General features: G+C 48.9%; 1 protein-coding gene across 2 annotated transcripts in view; it reads right to left on the bottom strand.

Moving 5' to 3' along the window:
* The window catches only part of SLC12A8 (solute carrier family 12 member 8), a 50,535-nt gene extending 36,353 nt beyond the window's left edge, over nucleotides 1-14,182 (bottom strand). For both annotated transcript variants that reach the window (XM_042041166.1, XM_042041167.1), the window contains exons 1-5: nucleotides 14,130-14,182; nucleotides 10,334-10,550; nucleotides 9,402-9,548; nucleotides 6,394-6,585; nucleotides 3,794-4,025 (exon numbers count right to left, since the gene is read on the bottom strand). In XM_042041166.1, coding sequence (XP_041897100.1) covers nucleotides 3,794-4,025; nucleotides 6,394-6,585; nucleotides 9,402-9,548; nucleotides 10,334-10,402 — 640 coding nt within the window. In that variant the 5' untranslated portion in view covers nucleotides 10,403-10,550; nucleotides 14,130-14,182. The remainder of the gene's footprint in view (nucleotides 1-3,793; nucleotides 4,026-6,393; nucleotides 6,586-9,401; nucleotides 9,549-10,333; nucleotides 10,551-14,129) is intronic.
* Nucleotides 14,183-18,890: the final 4,708 nt, after the last annotated feature.

Here is an 18,890-nt window from a genome sequence, read left to right as displayed (position 1 = left end):
CGCAGGGCAGGGGAATCCCAGCCCAAGGGGACACAATTACTGAATTACCAACAAGATAATTTATTTTTTCCCCCACCAGGCATTTAAGAGTCTGTTGTTGGGCGCCTTTTGCTCACGTTGTGATTCCTTTCATCTCCCCATCAAAGCACAACCAAATTAACACCAGCCCTCCTCCCAGTGATCCCCCCCCTCCACGAGCTCCCAGAGCCGCTCTGCTTTAACAGGGCACCTGGGAGCCACTGCCAAAACAGGAAAGCAGGCGCCTAATTGAAAGGGAGTATTTGGGAGTCACCCTACACAAAAATTAGCAGAGATATGCTAGGAAAATAAAAGAGTGGGCATTAACGGACGGCTTATCTTCTTTTTTCCGTGACTCCAATGCTCAGGACATGAAAAGGCCAAAAAGTTTCACGTACTGGTCTGAGGAGCTGGTCAGGGAGAAGAGCATCCTCTCCTCTACTTTCACTGCTCCTCCCAAAATAATTCAGGCTGATTTTGAGGCATGGGCCTCCATCATTAAAATGCAGACATACACAAGCCAAAACAACCCTGCACTGCCACTATGAAAATTTGTAGCAAGTGCTGGGTCTTGGTTATGTGTTAAGAAGTGGAGCGCTGACCAATTTCAACTCACTTGTGTTAGGTTTGCTGAAAACACTAACCTGTGCCTAGGGAGAATGGGAATAAGGATGTCTTCTGTCTGAAGGAAGGAGCACAGGGGTCTCTGTTTCTGGAGGAGGGACTGAATTTTAAGGTGAGCAGCCAGATACAGCTCAAGGAGGCTGGTTTTCAGACAAAACAGGGAGCCCCTCTCCTTGCTACCCACCCTTGGCAGAGATCCCAGCCTGGGACTGTGACCAAACCCCAGGGGAAGTGCCAGCTGGAGCCAAGGGAGGATTTAGGATTAACTCCAAAAATCAGCAAGTCCCACCCCACCCTGCAGGCAGCTTGTGGAAAGGAGCAAAAGCCCTGGGGGCCAGGCAGAGGGACAGGGTAGCCTGGTAGCAAGCAGGCTGGCAGGCCCAGAGGGTCAGCAGCATCTGGACAAGTGACCCAGAGCACTCCCTGTCTGCTGGAGCCACTCAGCTCCTCCAGTCCCAGCTCCGGGCTGCGGGAGGCTGGCTGGCTCCTGGAGCAGGACTGAGCCACAGCAAGAGAGAGGAAAAAAAAGGAGAAAGAGCAGCAGGAAGCCCTGCTGAGAAGCCCCCTTTTGTGTAAACATGCTCCGTCGTCAGACTAAAAATAAAGGCAAACCACAGGAAGGGAGTGAGTGCTTGGACAATATCCGATTTGGTGTGTGCCTGGGTGTGAGCTGCGGGAACGGGGAGAAGAGCAGGGGACTCCACCCAGCGCAACCACACAAAGGCAGCCGGTTAAGACCTTCAAGATGGACAGGCATTCCTGGAGATTATTTAAATTCAAGTAACTGCTGCTTGGCAGATATGCAGCCCTTTGGTATGTGCGCAGCACTTGGAAATGTTAAGTGAGGGAAAAGGCTGCCATGGCAGCAGCAGAAAAGGCAGGAGGACTGCGCAAGGCCCATTTTACAGGGTCAAAGACTGAGACCCAAGGCTGTGAACTGAAACCCCATAAACCTGCCGTAAAACAAGGACACGACCCAGACAAGCTGTCAGCTACAATCCAGCTCACAGGTCCAGCCCCCAAAACCACCTTTCCCTGCATGCTGCCTTTGCCTCTCAGTCCCTGCTGCAGCCACAGAACCAAACTGAAAACAACTGCACGCTCCGGAGGGCTGTGGGGAGCCCATCAGTGGAACGCCCACCCCAAAGGGGTCTCAAATGCTTCCCCCGGTGCTGTGCTTTGATGCACTGCACCCTGCCACTGTCATCATCTGGCTCTGGAGCTTGGAGCTTCACCACCACCTGCGTGTCCCACCCGCAGGCTCCTTGCAGGAGGGATGCTTTGCTGGTGGGTGCAGCCCCAAGAGACAGGCATCCATTCACCCGTGCGGCGCAGAAAGCGTGCAACACAGCGTGAGGAGGCTCATCAGAGCCCAGCGCTCACCCTTGGTGCTGACACACCACTCAGAGGCCTTCTGGGGAAATGCAGGACTTGGGAGGATCCCCCTGCCCAGCCTGGAGGGAAACGGCACGCCCCTGAAAGCAGAGAAACGCACAGCTCTCCCTGGCCAGCAGGTCCCACCCGGGGGCAGCGCTGCTCTGGGGCACTGGCCTTTGGGGCTTGCATCCGGCCACCATCGGCCCGATGTCCCTCCATCCACTGGAAGCCCTCCTCTCCTCAGTCAGCCACGGCTAAACTGCAGCATCTGCGAGGCTCAGCTGCCCCATTTCCCTTCCTTTCTCTATTTTCTGTCAGAAGAAAATGACAGTGCTTGGCAGTGGAGGAAATCAAAGACAACTACGTTGGCCTCCACCTGAGCATATTTCCTGCTGACGTTTGTATTCCTCTAATTCTTGCCTCCTGGTCCTGTGTTCACTTTCCTACCACCAGGTCTCACCTCGAGTCTTCGTTTTTCTCTACTATTAGAAAGGTCTACTACGAGCACAACAAAAATACAACACACACACACACACACACACACGGCCCCATTTCCTTTAGAAAAAAACTTCCTGTGAAACGCAGCTGTTTGGAGCAGGTCACTGGTTTGCTTTCTCTGCAAAACACGCCACAGCAACACAACTGTCCTTGCTTCATTCTCATTTACAAGGATCTGCTGAAACTTTCACAGGCTCTCATTTGGGGCATTTCTAACATGCTAAATATAAAGAGCAAATGCCTTTCCATAAAGCTCTGTCTGACAGGGGAGCAGCTGCTTCTGTCCCCGTGCCACCGTCCTCGCACACCACACTGGCAGCACAAAGTGAAACAGCAGCATGAATGACCCTTATCAGTGTTACAACTACCCACATGACACCTCCTGCCACCCAGCCCAGCAGCTGACCACAGCTGTCAATGAAAACTGAAGATCTTTCCTCAAACTCACTTTAGTAGGTCACTTGCAACCCCCCAAGGTGCTGCTGGACACAGAGGAAGCCAAGAAAAAGGTGACACCTTCTGTTTACTCAGCTAATTACACTTCATTATTGCTGGAGTGGTCGCTGTGGCGTCCGGAGATGTGTTTCCCAGCAAACAGACAGAGGGAAGGGAACAGGACTTGAGGTGTGAGCAGGGCTGCAGGTGGGAGCTCTGAACCTCCACCTTGCCTGAGCTGAAGCTGTCACTGCAGGCTGAACTCAGTCTGGGGAAAGTTAGTGGGAGAAATCCCACTCGTGGCTCCTTGAAACCCCAGCAGTGACCTGCCCTCACCCAGCTCCCTCCTCAGGTGCCCAGCACAGCCCTGGGCAGCAGATCCAGCAGAGTGGATGGCACAGCTCAGCACAGCCAGGGTCTACGTGGTCTCTGGGACAAGATCTCCATAACCCAAAGACACAATCCTCCATTTTCATGGGCACAATGCTTAATGCCGAGTTAGGCAGCAGAAGGCTGCAAAGAACACTGCAAACACAGATGCTCTCTGTTGTTAGAAAAACTCCAAGTGAAACATTAACAAGAGCACAAATTGAGAGCTCAATCCCTGGGCTTAAACACCTAAATCAATAAGGCATCTTCAATCATGCTCTGGAAACACTCCTTGCAAAATTATGTGTTGTCTCTAAAAGATCAGGAGAGACATCTGGAAGCTCTGGACTCTACCTCTGCCCAAGTGCGTGTCACTTTACCATCACACCTAAGGAGAAAACGCCAGGGAATTAATGAAAACCCCAGGGAATTAATGCCTCCTGACCCCAAAGCAATGAAACCCCGGTTTTACCTGGATCAAGGTGTGTAAAGGACCCAATGACAAAGTCCAGTGTTGAGACAGCCAGCAGGAAGAGCAGCAGGAGCTGGAGCCTGATGATCCACTTCACCCCAGCCAGGTTGATCCCCAGCAGGCCGAGAAGTACAGCCAGGGAGATGCCACGCACTGCCCAGATGTTGCTGAGGCTCAGGACATTTGCAATGGACTCTGCAAAGCCGGTGATGTACATGGCACCTGCAACACACTGAGGGACACAGCTCTGTCAGTGCCCCGCAGGAGAAAAAGGGATCTCCAGCCCCAGCCCCCATGCCGGGCTGTGGGGACCTGTGTTCAGACAGACATTTGTGTCACAGTACAACCTCTAATGTTACTCTGGCCTGCAGGGACTGAACCTTATTGCTGTAGGACAGCACACTGCCAAGGCAGCAGAGCTGCTGCCCGGGCAAACAGGGAAGGCTGGGTGCTAGGGCTGGCAGCCCAGCAACGTTCCACTGTAACACCTACCCTCTATTAACACTCCAGGAGAAACCACACTGGTTTCTCTGAGAGAGAAAAGGATGAGTCAACTTCTATGTTTCTTCCCTTCTCCTGTTTCTCTGGAGGAAAGGGTCCCAGTTCAACACCTGCCTGAAGAACAGCAGTTTGTTTCCCCCTTCACTGCCTCCCAGGGGTTATTTTTAACTCGGTGTTTAGTTTGGATGCAAACTCTGATGTTTCACCAGCTCCCTATCTTGCTGGAATGGAGCCTGCACTTTGGAGGAGAGCACATTGTGTGAGCCGTGCCCCCCTGAGCTCCCAGGAACACTGCCTCTTTGCCTTGCAGCAGGACAGGGCACACGCTCTGCTCCAGGTGGCAGGACAGGACACCTGCAGCACGGCTCAGGCCTCAGACCCCACTGCAGGGCAACAATCCCAAAAACCAGGACATTTCCCTGCAGAAATTCCCACTTGCTGATATCTCAGCAACAACCCTTTCCAGTGCATGGCACCCCGGAAAACCAGGTTAGGGCAGACAGCTGCATTTGATATGGCTGTGTGATCTCAGGTCCTGCAACCCCACCATCCCTGTCCACAGAGGAGGGATGTGCAGCTCCCGCACGAGTGGAAGGGAGAAAACCCCACCCAAGACAGCAAGAGCAGAGCAGAGCCTTCATTCACTGCAGATGCCCCACCTCGGACAGACCCAGCACTGATCCTCTGAGGGCATTCAGGACAACCTGGCTCATGCCCGCGAGCTGCAGGATTTGTGTGGTTTTCAGCAACGTTCATGGCATTCACCTGTTTAGACTCAGACACCTACAACTTGGAGATCCTGGAGGATTCCCTTCCATCACAGGCAGACACCTAGATCAGGGGAACTACAGCGAGAGTCTTTCTCTGCAGCATGTAGCCAGTCATTCCTCACTTGCCCCAGTCAGAGCAGGGAATAGGGAATACCCCGTTTCTGGCAGTAGTTGCCTTATGACAGAGCTTACAGCGCTCCCTGAGCATCCTGTAGCAGGGGATCAGCCTGCAGCTGGTGCAGAGCACGTTGGGCAGAAAGCACAACTGAGAAGGGAAAGGCATCAGCAGCTTTCAGGAGCAGGCAAAGAGATTTTAAGTGAGTTGCCAGCTCCCAGCCTGCAGCCCCTGTGCACATAGGATGCCAAGCCTGGGGCCAGGGCTGCTGCAGCCCAGCTTTTACAACCCTCAGGACAGGCTGCAACCTGATTGCTTTCCCAGACAGGGTCCTCTCAGAGAGCAAGAGTGGAAAATATGACAGGAAGGATTCTCATGTGTGGCCCATTTCCATATCTTGGCTTGTAACTGGGTTCAGTTTGTATTTTATGGACACTTGCTTTTAATCTGGAGTGAAAGGAGAAGAGGGGATTATTTTTGGTTTGGGGGCTGTTAAGGGGTTTTGGAGATTGCTGTAAGCAGTCTGTTAAAAACAAACCTCCATAAAAATGCTTCTCTGCTCACCACATTTTATACTATTCATAACATCTTTATGGGAGGAGAGGGTTAAGTTACTGCAGGTTTAAGTGATTATTTTCCATTCTTTATGCATGTGTATTTTTGTGCTTCACCACCACAAACAGCTCCTTAGGATCTTTCAGAAAACCTTTCAGAACTGTGACTTTTGGCTCACAAGAAGTCAGTTAGCTGTGGCCCTTACCCCTGCCCAGCTCTCCTCCCACACCAGCTCCACTTCTGCTGGCTCCCACAGAGAAGCAGCCAAGGCTTGCCCGATCCCTAAGGGCATGTGGAGCACGCCAAGGCCAACCTGCCAGTCCACAGGCACTCACTGAGCTTGGCTTGGCCACCCTGACCTCTCCTGCTTCATTTAATTTCAGTCTCTTGCCAGCAAGGGCATGTCCTGGCAATGGGGGTAATTTGGGATGGGAAGACATGTCCTGCATGGCTTGTCCAGACACTCAGCTCCTCCACCAGAGTGACCCATGCAGAGGCTTGCTCCTGGGGAGCAGCTTGGTGCTCTCCCATGTTGTTCAGCACAGTGGAGCATTACTCAGATTTTACCTGAAACACTACTTTCTGCAGCAGGACAGCACAAGATTAATATCTGCATTGCAAAGCTTCCAAATTTTCTTTAAATAACTTTTTAAAATTACCTGGCCAAAAATGTAAAGGAGGCCAATGGTGCCCCCTACTCGACCCCCAAGAACAGTAGAAATCATGGAGTAGACTCCTCCACTTCCAATGCTGCACTTCTCACACACCCCAATTCCAGACAAGACTGTCACCAGGGCAACCAGAATGACAAAGGACACCAGAAACATGCCCATTACAATGCCAGTGTTTCCCTGGAATGAAAAAAAATAATCAAATTAAGATTAATTCACACCAATCTGCTGGGACAGAAAAAGGACCTACCCACTTCTAGTCACTAGTGATCTATGAATCTGGAGTCATTACAGATTAAAAGAAACACACAGAGACACCCCTACTTGTCTAATTAACGTAATTGATTGCCAAATTAACAGCCTTTATTAGCACCTCTTTGATGAGAACCTGTCTTGTCCTTGAGCCTGGGGCTGGGCAGATCTTTGCATGAGCAGGTTGTGCTCTGTCAATGGGCTCCTCCATGAATCACTGATTTTGTCCTCTGGTTTAAAAGGAATGAGGTCAAACAATGATTCAGCCACCGCAGTCAGGGGATCACTGCCTGTCTGCACGGTTTAGAATGACATGCTTAAAAAAAAACCAAAACACTTTCATAACAAAGAGTAGTTTCAAAATTGAACCCCTGGGATTTGCAACAACTGATTTATTAACAGCATCAAGCTTGCATTTTAATTTTTCAGAACATTTACCTTTGAAAGCTCTGATCCTTCCAAACAATGAGATCCCAAAGAACAAAACCCCAAAGGCAACACAGCGTGGAAGATAAATAACACTCTCATAAAGCAGCGTGCGCCAGCCCTTATCTGCGGGGCGTACGCAGAGAGGCAGGTGGCTCTCGCCCTGCCAGGACTCGGGGGAGTTTTCTGCAGAGGATTCAGCCCCGTGGAAAAAAACCAACCCTTCCTGCTTGGGGTAGAGGGAGGGCCCCAGGAGGAGCTGCTGCACCCGCCACGGTCTCGCTATGGGGTGAAGAGCAAAAGCCTCTGAACAAACACAGCTGCAGGTCCCCTTTGGCAGCTTTAAATGCCAGCACGACCCCTTTTTTGGGGGGTTCAGTTTGCCATTTATGGTTGGAGTTTCAGAAAGAGAAGGTGCTTAGTACCTCCAAAATAATTTAAGAACTCTTCTGAGCTCAGGACCTTCCCACTCTCTTGCACATGGCTGTAATTTATTTTCCAGGGTCAGGAGTTTTCCCTTGGGCTCCAGCCCACCTTCCCCTGCTGACAAATCGCTCAGGCCGGTGCACAGCAATCAGAAACCTCCTCCAGTGCCCAGTGCTCCGTTAACATCTGGCTTCCCTTCCTTTTACTCATATTCCAGGCCATGCCCATATCCCCTCTTTCCAACCTTGCTCCAGCAATGCTCACCTCTGAGGTCATGCTAGCCGTGATGGGGTTTTTATCACCAGCACTAAAAGGCTGCTTCCCTGCTCTGGGGTTGGTTGAAATCCCAGATTTTTTTCCTTTTCTCTTTTTTGTGTAAAAACAAAAACATATCCAGGATGTTGCTATCATCATAAAATCCTATTTCGGTTCAGCATCCTGCTGCCTTTGACAGGGGTGTTATCTGGTCAGTGGGGAACAGAGCCAAGGCTTGCTATAAACACAGCTGTGGTTGGGTCAGCACCACAGCCCACTCCAACCCCATACTTCTTTTTAAAAGGACAATTGTTCTTTTTCTTCAGCTGCTTACCCCAGGTTAAATGGTTAATAAACATGATATACTTCAGTTAAAAAAAAAAAAAAACAACAGACATATGCAAACATTCACTTAGCCTTGGGCTTTTCCAGAAACGTGGTACCAGACTATGGCAGCAGTTAATGGGCAATCCAACAGAAGAAAGGGTTAACACTAAGACCGAGGGGGAATGCAGGACTCACAGCAACAATACCAAGCAGAGAAAGTGGGAAGAAAAAGCCACCATTAAACACTGATGCTTATTTATGCATGCGTGCTGGAAGGGGTTCGTGCAGCAGCAATCCCTGTTGAACATTTCAGCAAGATTAGGTCCCCTGGAACTGCAAAGCTTCACCAGCCCCAGCTCCAGCTCTGGAAATTTATAGCAAAAGCCTGACTCTGGGAATAGCTTGACATATGACTGTCCTCTGCCAGGGGATCTCTCTGCCAGCCCCGACTTCTCCTCCCTTCCCTTTCATGCTAGCTTCCAGCTGGTTCCGTTTTTCTTTTATTTACTGGCTTTATTTATATTTGTGTTTGCTCCAGCAGTAACTTGCTTTCAAAGGAGATGTGGAGGAAATAAAATCAGAAGGAAAAGGAAGCTAGAAAATCACCCCAACTTCTCCATTGCGACAAATGCAGCTCCCCTCAACACCTCCAGCAAAGCAATTTTCAGTGCAGAGTGCAAGCATCTTCCTGCTCCTTTTGGAAGGTGTCCACCATGCCTGTGACAAGAACTCTGCCTGAAGCTCAAATCCCGTCCATCCCTGGGGAAGTATTCCTTCTTCCAAGGGGAAATTTTGCGGCAAAACACGTTTTGCATCAGGAGGGGACAGTATTCCAGGCTCTGACCCTCAGTGAGATACTACTATGGACCCAGCAGTGGAAGATCCTTTCATGGCAATGACAATTTCACCTGACTGAGGATTTCCCATTCAAAAAATCAGGGACTCCAACACTGGTATGTTTGGAAGAAACCTCCTTCAGTGGTGTTGGGAAGATGGACAAGTAGCTGTAACTTTACCTGAAAAGTGGTTGTTTTGCCTCAACAATACAACACAAGGGTGTCCCTGTTCATTGTCAAGGTTGGTTGTTGTGTTTGTCTTTCTCTCTCTGAAAGCTAAAAGAGGAAACCGCTCACAAAGACCACTCCAGCTACACATTTTAGTGGAACTTTTTGAAAGGCTACAAATTACCAGAGTGCATGAGCAACATCTATAACGAAGAGCACAGAATCCAAAACGATTGGGTGGTGATGGAGATACAAGGTAAGGAGGGGCACCTATTCAAACATTCAGCCAAGTCAGCACTCACTCACCACAAGCCATCCTGTCCTCAGGAAAAGAACCACTCCAAAAATGTTGATCATGCAGGAGGTGAAGACCCCATCCCACGTTCCAAAAAGCACCGGCTCCCATACAAACAGCTGGATCTTCCACCAGGGCTCGGTCTGCATTTGAGATACCTAGAGAAAAGCAAAGCCTGGGGTTTACCTCTCGTGTTTTACAGGCAGGCTGCACAAGTGGTGCCACAGCCAGCCACCAGCAGTGGGATGGCCACCAACAGCTGCTAAGATACCCCTTTGCTGCAAATTGTCGCTAAAATGAAGGGCTGTCGGGCTGCTGGGATCCCTGGGCCCTGAAAGAGAGGGCTCCCTGCAATACCTTCTTTATATTCTTGTAGAATAAGCAGCAACAGACCACTACTCAGCCTCAGTGAATTAACTCCTATGCATAAACTAAAAACACCATTCAAGGGTCCTTCACAGAGCCTGCAGCTATACACTGTGCTTCTCCTCCTGTCCCTACCAAACACCCTGCCAAGCCAAGCAGGGTGGGTCCTCAGTGCACAGGAGAAGATCCTTAGGGGATATGACAAACTAGGCTGGACCATCTTGGACCAACAGAGTAGGTTAAGATGGTCTTCCCGTCACAGTCATGTCTCATCAGGACCCTTTGTTTCTCCAGGAGACATGGGACTCTGGTACTTGGGGCACAGTGAGTTTCCAGAATTGCTGGAACCAAGATCTGAAATTCCAGGGAAACTGCCATTTTCCTATGGCAACTGCTGCCTCCTGCCCTCTGGAAATCAGTCTCCTCTTTCCCTTTCTAAGTCATACACCTCAGATTTACATAGCAAAATGAAGGGCAGTTTTGCTACTTCAGTCCTGTTCCCTTGTCACAGAGGAGACCAGGAGTGCAGAGACCATGGAGATGGAAATTTGGGAAAGGAGATGGCTCTCTGACATACCTGCTGTGCTTCCTCATGGAAGAGCTCTTGGACATATCCCTCACTTCGGGCACCATTCCGGCTGAACATCGTCTCCTCCACGGCACCTCCACCTGCCCAAAGCGCAGCTCTAACACAACCACAGGCAAAGGTGCTCTGAGTGGAAGGTCAGCTCGGTCAAATTGCTGCAGTGCTGAGTCCTCCGTGGTAGAAGATTCATGGTTTTATTCCAGCTTTACTGTGAAAGCAGGAAAGATGAAAGACATGACTGCTGCTTTCTCAGTCTGCCAAAGCACGAGGCCATTGCCCACACAGTCAACAGCAGCTCGTAGCAGATGCTGAACCAGAGTGACACCACAGCAAGAAGAGAGCAACGCTCCCCCAGCACCCTCCCAAGCCCTGCCCCCAGCACAGGCTCCACCATCAGCCACACATTTAACAGTCCTTGGTAACCTTTTCCAAATCTATCCCCAGCATCCTGTAGCACTGGTTCCACAGCTCCACAGTGTTGTCTGCAAAAGGCATTTCCTCTTCTGGTTTTAAATCTGGTGCCTGGTTATGTCATTGCATGCTCCTGTTCTCCAGTGACACAGGACACATGGATTATTCACTTCCCAGCACCACTCATCACTTCACAGCCTTGATCATGTGTCCTTCAGCTGTACCTTTTGCAGACTAGAGTCCTGCCAGTGTATTCAGTTACCCACAGTCTCCCACACCAGCTGTCAAGAGGGACCTTTTGCCTATTCCTCAGTACAGTACACCATGCCTAGGTAAGAGGGCTGCAGCCAGAGGGGAGCAAGACTTGCTCCACAAATGTGGAGAGAGCAGTTTGTCTGGATCATTGGCTCTCAAGGGACTGGTAATTTGCTGGCCAGCTGAGCCCACATGTTTACAAGGGTCAACCGTGATCGCACAAGGCTTGTACCAATGGCTGGACACCTTACCTGAGACCAGAGACCAAATTAATCGCAGGCACAGGGCAGGAATTTCTGACTCCTCAAGCCTACAAACTATGGAGGCACAGCAACCAACAGAAATGTGCTTTGCCCATTGCACAGGGACAGTGACATACAGAAACTACTTTGTGTCACTCAGGATTTCTGCACTAGGGTCTGAATGCCTTTCACTGTCCTGCCCTTTTTACTCTACTTTGAAATACCCAATAATAAATAACCAAAGCAGATGCTGCTCCACCACTGTGTTTCAGCTGCAGGAGGTCTCCTGCAGCTGGAGTACAATGGCCAGCACGGGAGGTTTTTCTTTGCCCTGCCCACATGGCCACTTAAGCAGCACCAAAGCCATAAGAGTTCACTGATGCCCCACTGCTGCCTCCACTTTTCTTGAAGCAAATAACCCTTCATAATATCACAAATGGTTGCTCTTACAGGGAGACTGGGCCTTCAAGCAGGGCAAAAGCAGCAGGAGCAGATGAAGTCTAAAGAAACAAAGCTCATGTTTTTATTCAAATAGCCACAGTAATAAAAAGTGGAAGAAAATACACAGCATGAAACAAGATTACAATTGAATAGCCATACTCTCCAAAGAGTATTCTCCCAGTGCAGTCCTTCCTCAACAGAGACTTCACTCAGTAAAGCACTCACTGGGGTTATCCAAACTCCAGCCTGAAACAGCAGTCCCATCTGGATGTAGAAAAACAGGGAGGCTGCAGCCGTGTGGGCCCTGCTCTCCTAAACCACTCCACCAAGAGAGCCAGAAGGAGATGGCTCCAACCTCTTGCAGTAGCTCAGGGCTGAAGTGACTCGCTCAGTGTGTCTGGTGTGTAACATTACATGGATAGGTTTGATGCACCCACATCACCCATCTGGAACTTGCAAGATGCAGAAAGAAGGGCTGCACACATGGATTTTAGACCTGAAGCACACCTGAATGTTAGAAATGTTACCCGCCTAGACATTTAAATCCCCTTATCTCTCCATTTCCTTCCTTTTTCTCTGCTTTAAAACCCTTCTCCTGCTCTGTCCTCCAGAGCCCTTTCTGCTCAGCTACTGCTCATCTTGGTGTAAGATCTTCCTCCTCCACAATCACAGGAAATTGCCTCTGCACTACAGCTCCTCTGTGGCATTCCCAACTGCCTAAAATCTTATTACCCAATTCTGTAATTATTTACATCCCACCACAACTCATGGACCCATTGGTCCCTACAAGGCAGCCAAAGCAAACAAAGGAGGAGGTGTAAAGCACAGAAGATGGAGCTGAAAAACATGCCAGGGGGGCTGCTGCACACACAGCTGCATCCCAAACCAAGGACATGCAAGTATTTCTGGAGTTTAGGGTCTGCAAGTGGAAAGTCCCTGGGGCAGGAGCCCTCCTCTTGTCCCAGGCAGCACTCTATCAGCACGGGGGTATTTTTGGGCGCTATTTCATATCTAGGTCACCAATCCTGAGGAAGCTTTTTCTGCTATACACACCAGTGGGATAAACAAACCAAACAGGCACAATTTTCCTCTAATATAAGTGAGCCTCTAACTTGAAAGTAAATTGATGTTATTTTTCCTAAAGTTTCTGCCAAATACACTAACCAGTCTATAAATTAAAGAACGTCTGTTTTAATCTTTCCAAACCATTTAGCACTCGAGAGAGCAGAAGAGCATTAGCAAACCTCGCAGAAACATTACAAATGCTCATCTCCTTTTCCTGCAACACTTCTATATTTAATTGCAAAACCAGATTCCAATAGATTAAATTTCTGTGCCCTCCATATCCTTTCAAAGCACTATTTTATTAATCATCACATTAAAGCTACTTCTGAGCTAAGCGTCGCTGCTCTGAGCTACTCAACAGCTGGCTGATTTTGAAGAGGAAAGGTTAACGCCTTCCCAAGCACAACTGCGTGTGGTCCCACGACCTCCGAAGCCTCCGTCCTCTCCAGAGGAGGTGCTTCCAAAGCCTCCCTCCCCCAAGGGACACAGCAGCCAACAGCATTTTAGTTTTAATGAATCCCTTCAACTCCTCTCCGGGTCAAGTTCTTAAAAACACCTAATTTAGGCGACTTTTAGGAAAGCGGAATTAAAGGGAAATGAAGCAGCCATCAGTGCAACAAAGGTAATACCACACAGGGCAGCGCTTGGCTATTCCCAGTTACTCATTTACTGCACCAGCCAGGACAATTCAGCTCGTTTTGTTTTCACACATCTCCGTAGTGCAACGAAGGCTGCGGAACACCAGACGTAGGAAACGAGCTCGGGCTCTCCCCAGCAGCTTCAATTTCCCGGTGTGGCCGGAGAGCTTCGGTTTGGCAGAGGCCACGGCGCTGCCAACACCTTCGTGCCGCGGGCTGCGGCCACGGCCACACCGGGCTGCCCACCCCTGCCCGGGCAGCGCTCCGACTTACCCGTTCCCTCTTTCCTCTGCTTGTGTTTTCCTTCTGTTAATTCATTTTTTTCTCTAATTTTTTCCATTTCCCCCCTTTTTTCTTTTTGTTTTCCTGGTCTTTTTCCCTCTTTATTTCCTTTTTTTCTGGTTTTCTTTTGCCCTTTTTTTTTTTTTAACTTCCTTCCCATGCCCTTTTTTATTTACCTTTTTTTCTTTTACCTTTTGGGGGGGGGGCCCTCTTTTGTACCTTTCTCCCCCCACCACCATTGTTTTCAATTTTTAGCTTTCCTCTCCTGCGTTTACCTCCCTCCCCTCCCTCCGCCGCCTCCGCCCCGACCGAGCCGCCGCAACGCCGGAGGGAGCAGCGGGCAAAGCCAAGCCGAGCCCGGCGCCACCTGCGCGGTGTCCGGGCGGCCCCCGCCGCTCAGGCTGGTCCCTCATCCCGGCTCGGGGGTGTCCCCGCGGTGCCGACCCCACTCACCTGGCGGCTCCCGGGCCCTCCCTCCCTCCTTCCCGCCGGCTCCCGCGGCGCCGCCTCCCGCCGGGGCGGCCCCGGGCGCTGCCACGTCTGCCCGGGCACGGCGCCCGCCCCCGCAGCGGCATCTGCATCTGCCCGGCTCGGGCCGGTCCCACCCGTGCCCGGGACACGCCGGTTCCCGCAGCGCCGAGACCCCGCAGCGCCGAGCGTGGGAAACCGAGATCATGAGGGGTTGGGAGCAGATTGCCACTAAATCTGCAGTTCTCGGGAGTCTGACAAAGTAAGTGAATAAATAAGCAAATTCTCAGCTGCTCGAGGAAACGCTGGCCATGGGGAAAGGGGGCTCTGATTCCACACAGGAGCGGCTGCAGCGACGTTTCAGTAGAACTCGATCCAGTCTGACTTCCCAGCCCTGGGCTTCCAAGAAATCCTGTGACCCTGCACAGGCAAAGCTCCATCTGAATTAAAGATACGAGTTTTTGATAGTCTCAATATAAAGAGGATCAAATCTAGAGCCAGTCACCCTTCCTTAGAGCCCACATGTATTTAATTTACTTCCAAAATGAGTTAGAGCCGTTTTCATTTTCAAAAAGGATCCATACAAGACATCCATGTAATCCAGTGAACCTGTTTTGATTTTCCTGCAGAGGCAAAGTGTAAACACGCCTTTACTCTTGCATAGAAACACCAAATTTCTGAGAGTCACAGAAAAGGAAAGCAAGAGCTCAGAGAAGACAGATAAGTTCTCAAAGGAGGATGAAGCCTGAAGAAATCACAGAATGGCTGGGGTTCAAAGGGACCTTAAAGACCACCTCATTCCAACCACCCGGCTTTGGGCAGACACACCTTTCACTAGGTTGCTCAAAGCCCTGTGCAACCTGACCTTGAATGCTTCCAGGGATGGGGCATCCACAGCTTCTCTGGGCAACCTGTTCCAGTGCCTCACCACCCTCACAGTATAGAATTTCTTCCCAGTATCTAATCTAAACCTGCTCTCTTTCTCTTTGAAGCCATTCCCCTTTGCCCTGTCACTACACGCTCTTGTCAATAGTCTCTCTCCATGTTTCTTTTAAGCTCCCTTCCGGTGCTGGAAGGCTGCAATTAGGTCACCCCTAAGCCTCTTCCAGGCTGAACAATCCCAATTCTACGGATATCTCCCCAGGATATCCCATTCCTGGAATATTTCAGAAGCTCTCCTACACTCCCTTCTCTTTATGAATACCAGGGAACAGGTTCAGCCAGATTCTCCCATCATAAGGGCCAGTGACAAATCTGAATATTTTGGATTTGTTGCAGAACTGGTGAAGAGTCACTAATTCCCTGAGGACCAAGCCCTGTAGCCTGCCTGCAGGCACTTCTGTGCCCCCCCACACACGTGCACACCAGGCAAGGGCTAAAGAAGTTTCTTGGGCCAGCTGCTACTGCCACTTGCTGCTGCTGAATGTTCCTTATTCTCCCTCGTTATGCTGAGTAACTTAGCTCTACAGGGAATAAAAGGGGGGAAAATGAAACTAAGAGTTTAAATTGTTTTCTCAAAGTCCAATTCTTGAGTGCTTTCAGGGCTAGAAAAGGACACTGCGAATTACACAGACCAGCTGGAATTCTCTCCCTCAAGTTACGTCAGTCCTGGGGACTACCAGATGGAACCATCCAAAACCTGGCGTATTGGACATCCTGAACTGCAATTTGAGAAGACTTTTGATGGTCCATGTGGTGTCACTCAGTGGAAATTGCTCCAGGGAATGGAGTCTGGAAATGTGTTTGAGAGTGAAGAGGGTGACAAAAGGTTATTTGGGATGGAACAGGTATGGGAACAATAGAGGTGTCAAAGATATAAACGTGGCCTCCAGAAACAGGGAAAGCAGCAGCGTAGAGGTTGGTCAGTGAGAGAGGATGTGAATTTGAAACATCCGTAAGTCTGAGCCATCCTGTGAAATGTGGAAAGGATTGATTCTTAATAGGATGGATATTCTCACCTACCAAATCATCTTCTTCAGCTGCCAGACATACACATCTTACAACACAGCAATGTGCAATTTCCATGTACACACACAGCACAGTCTGTGAATAAACTACCCAGTTTAGCTAATCACACCACTTAATGACCTACAAACCCTAGACTGACAGTAAAATGGGCTGTGACACGTAGAGTACGTTCTCAGACCAAATGAAGAGACGATCTTTTTCAAGTTCACTCACAGCTGCAAACTGTAAAATACTTTGCCTTTAAAATGGATTTTTATCTGGTGTTGTTCTGTGTGTGTAATAGCAGTTATCAACGTAATACCTGAGCATTACTACAAACACCACTCTTGTTACAATTCCTTAAAATGGATTTTCAGGCAACAACTCTGTGACAGCCAATACTGCCAAAGTGCATTTCCACACCCTCTGTGGGGACTCACGCTGTCCTTACAGCTCATTTTCAACTACCTGCAACATCCATCACTCTAGCTATGTGTTTGACTTGGAGACTGATCAATCATCTTTTTTGCTTCCTCTAAGGTAACAGATGTTGTCCTAAAGAAAATCCCCCTTTAAGAGTCCTGGTTTGCAGGAAAAGATCACTTTGTCCCACTGGTACCCCTGCACTTCCTTATCTGTCTGAGCTGTATCTTCCTTAGGCTGTTCTGTCTATAATTAGCTTTATAACAAAGATGATTTCAGGAATGGCAAGAGAAATGGAAGAAAACATAGGATTTGAGAGAAAACAAACAAGTCATCCTTTCAGCTTCTGATGTCATCCTCTGTTTTGTTCCTGCACATCATGCATGGTTGAGATTACCTCGCAATTACCCTGAACATTCCCAGCACTCGCAGTTGTTGCTTTATAGTCTCTCATGACTCAGTTTATCTTGTGACAAGACCAGTTAAGGACATGCTGCTCCTCAAGAGCTTTCAGAGTATAACACTTACACATTTTGAACAGTCGTTATTCATATTACAACAGAGAAACATTTTTTTATAAATTACACAGCTAAAATAATGGATTCTTTTGGTTTCACTTGGGCCAGGCTAGTGCTTTTGATCTAACAAAAGCTGCTACTTCTGCCTCTGTGAAATGGCACTAATGATCACATCTGACCATGAAAACAAAGATTTTATCTGAATAAAAGTGAAAATGAACAAGTTCAGTAGTACTACTTGTACTTCTATAGCTGCTGAGAAGGTATCACCTCTTTATATGAAGGCAACTACGTACAAGCTACTGCCAAGGCACTGAGCTACCTAGTAAGATGTCAGCACAAAGCCTGGTCTGGGACTAGGCACCACATTTCTAGCCAAGAGGCCTGGAAGACACAGCCACTGGCCCAATGAAATCACACAAACAGCGATCACGTAGCAACATGCCTTGGATCTCCTGTGGAAGACACGCAGAGCTGCCCAGGGAGATGGACTCTGAGTGGAAAAAACAAGTGACTTGGTTTTGACCAGCAAACATCCAAAAGTGAGTTTAAATAACATAGGTAGGAACTGGATTCCATGATTTCTGCATGAAGTGCATGGCTGCTGACACTGGCAAAGTGATGTAGGCTGGCCAGACTGCAAAAGACCCGTGCACACATTTTAAAATGGAACCTCACCAAATCATCCTATTTAATCTCTGCCAGCGACTTGTACATGTATGCATTCGAAGCAGATGGTGCAGCAGGGATGTCAGGAACCTGAAGACCAGCCCTGGTGTGAAAGGGGAGGGACGCTGCAAAGGAGGCAACTCACCTGAGCAACCAGGGCAGAGCTGTTGGCTTCAGAAAGGACAGCACAGATGGGCTCCTTTTTAACCCCCTGTTCCGGTGAACAGCTCTCTTCATGAAACTCCATGTCTTGACAACTAAAGCAGACAAAAAAGCACACAATATTCTACAGAAGACTATCTTCTGTTGATTTGGCAAGTGCCATGCAGAAGATAACCAACAAACGGGATACTTTTTGAGACTACCTCCCTAAGCCAACACACCTCCAAATCATAAACTGCTGTCTATCCCGATGCCACAAAATAGTTTACCCTGTGCACTGCAAGAAAAATATTAATTTCAGAGAGTTATTTTTAATGCTTCTAAATAAACAACCAATTATTTTAACAGAAAACTGTTTCCTTCTCCTAGCAGAAAATAAAAGCAAGCTAATTTAAATGGACTATTTTTCTCACTCAGCACAAAATGTAGGTTCTGATAATTCTTTTCAATATCAAAATGTTGAAAAAGTCTTTTCAGTATCACTTTACTCTTTGACAGTATTGATCATGTAAGTCAATAAGCAGACGTGATCAGCTTTGATTTCTTATTTCCACCACATAATTAAAACAAATGAAAATCAGTATAACTAATGTAAGCAAACATTAAGGACAAGCAGGGTGGCTGAGTACACGCACACTACGTCATCACACATTGCACAGTCAGAGTGCACCCACAACTTAAACCTGTTAAACATGAAACCATTAAAAGCAGTTACTATGCTGGCTGGATGTTAACACACCACATGAAGTTTATAAGGTATTTTAAAAAGGCAACACCATAACTTGCACACTGGAGCAAGATTGAAACCAAGAGCTGTGTTCACACCCTGCTCCAGGGGCACACAAAGGCACTCGGAGGCAGCAGAGCCTCCCACGGCTCAGAGGGACTGAGCAGGGGCATTTCCTACAGCCAGTTTCAGTCTGTGCAGTCAGTGACCACCCTGGGCTGTGCGTGGCCACCCCTGCCAGGGCTGCTGTCCCTGGCTAAGACGAGAGCCAACACAAGTGCCCTCCTCTGCTATGGCCAA

Source organism: Corvus kubaryi, unplaced genomic scaffold, assembly GCF_017639235.1.
Source record: "Corvus kubaryi isolate FWS band 111438036 unplaced genomic scaffold, C.kubaryi_AGA036_p1.0 37396, whole genome shotgun sequence".
Classification (NCBI taxonomy): Eukaryota; Metazoa; Chordata; class Aves; order Passeriformes; family Corvidae; genus Corvus; species Corvus kubaryi.
The sequence above is the reverse complement of the archived record's forward strand: the minus strand, read 5'-3'. Positions and strand labels throughout refer to the sequence as shown.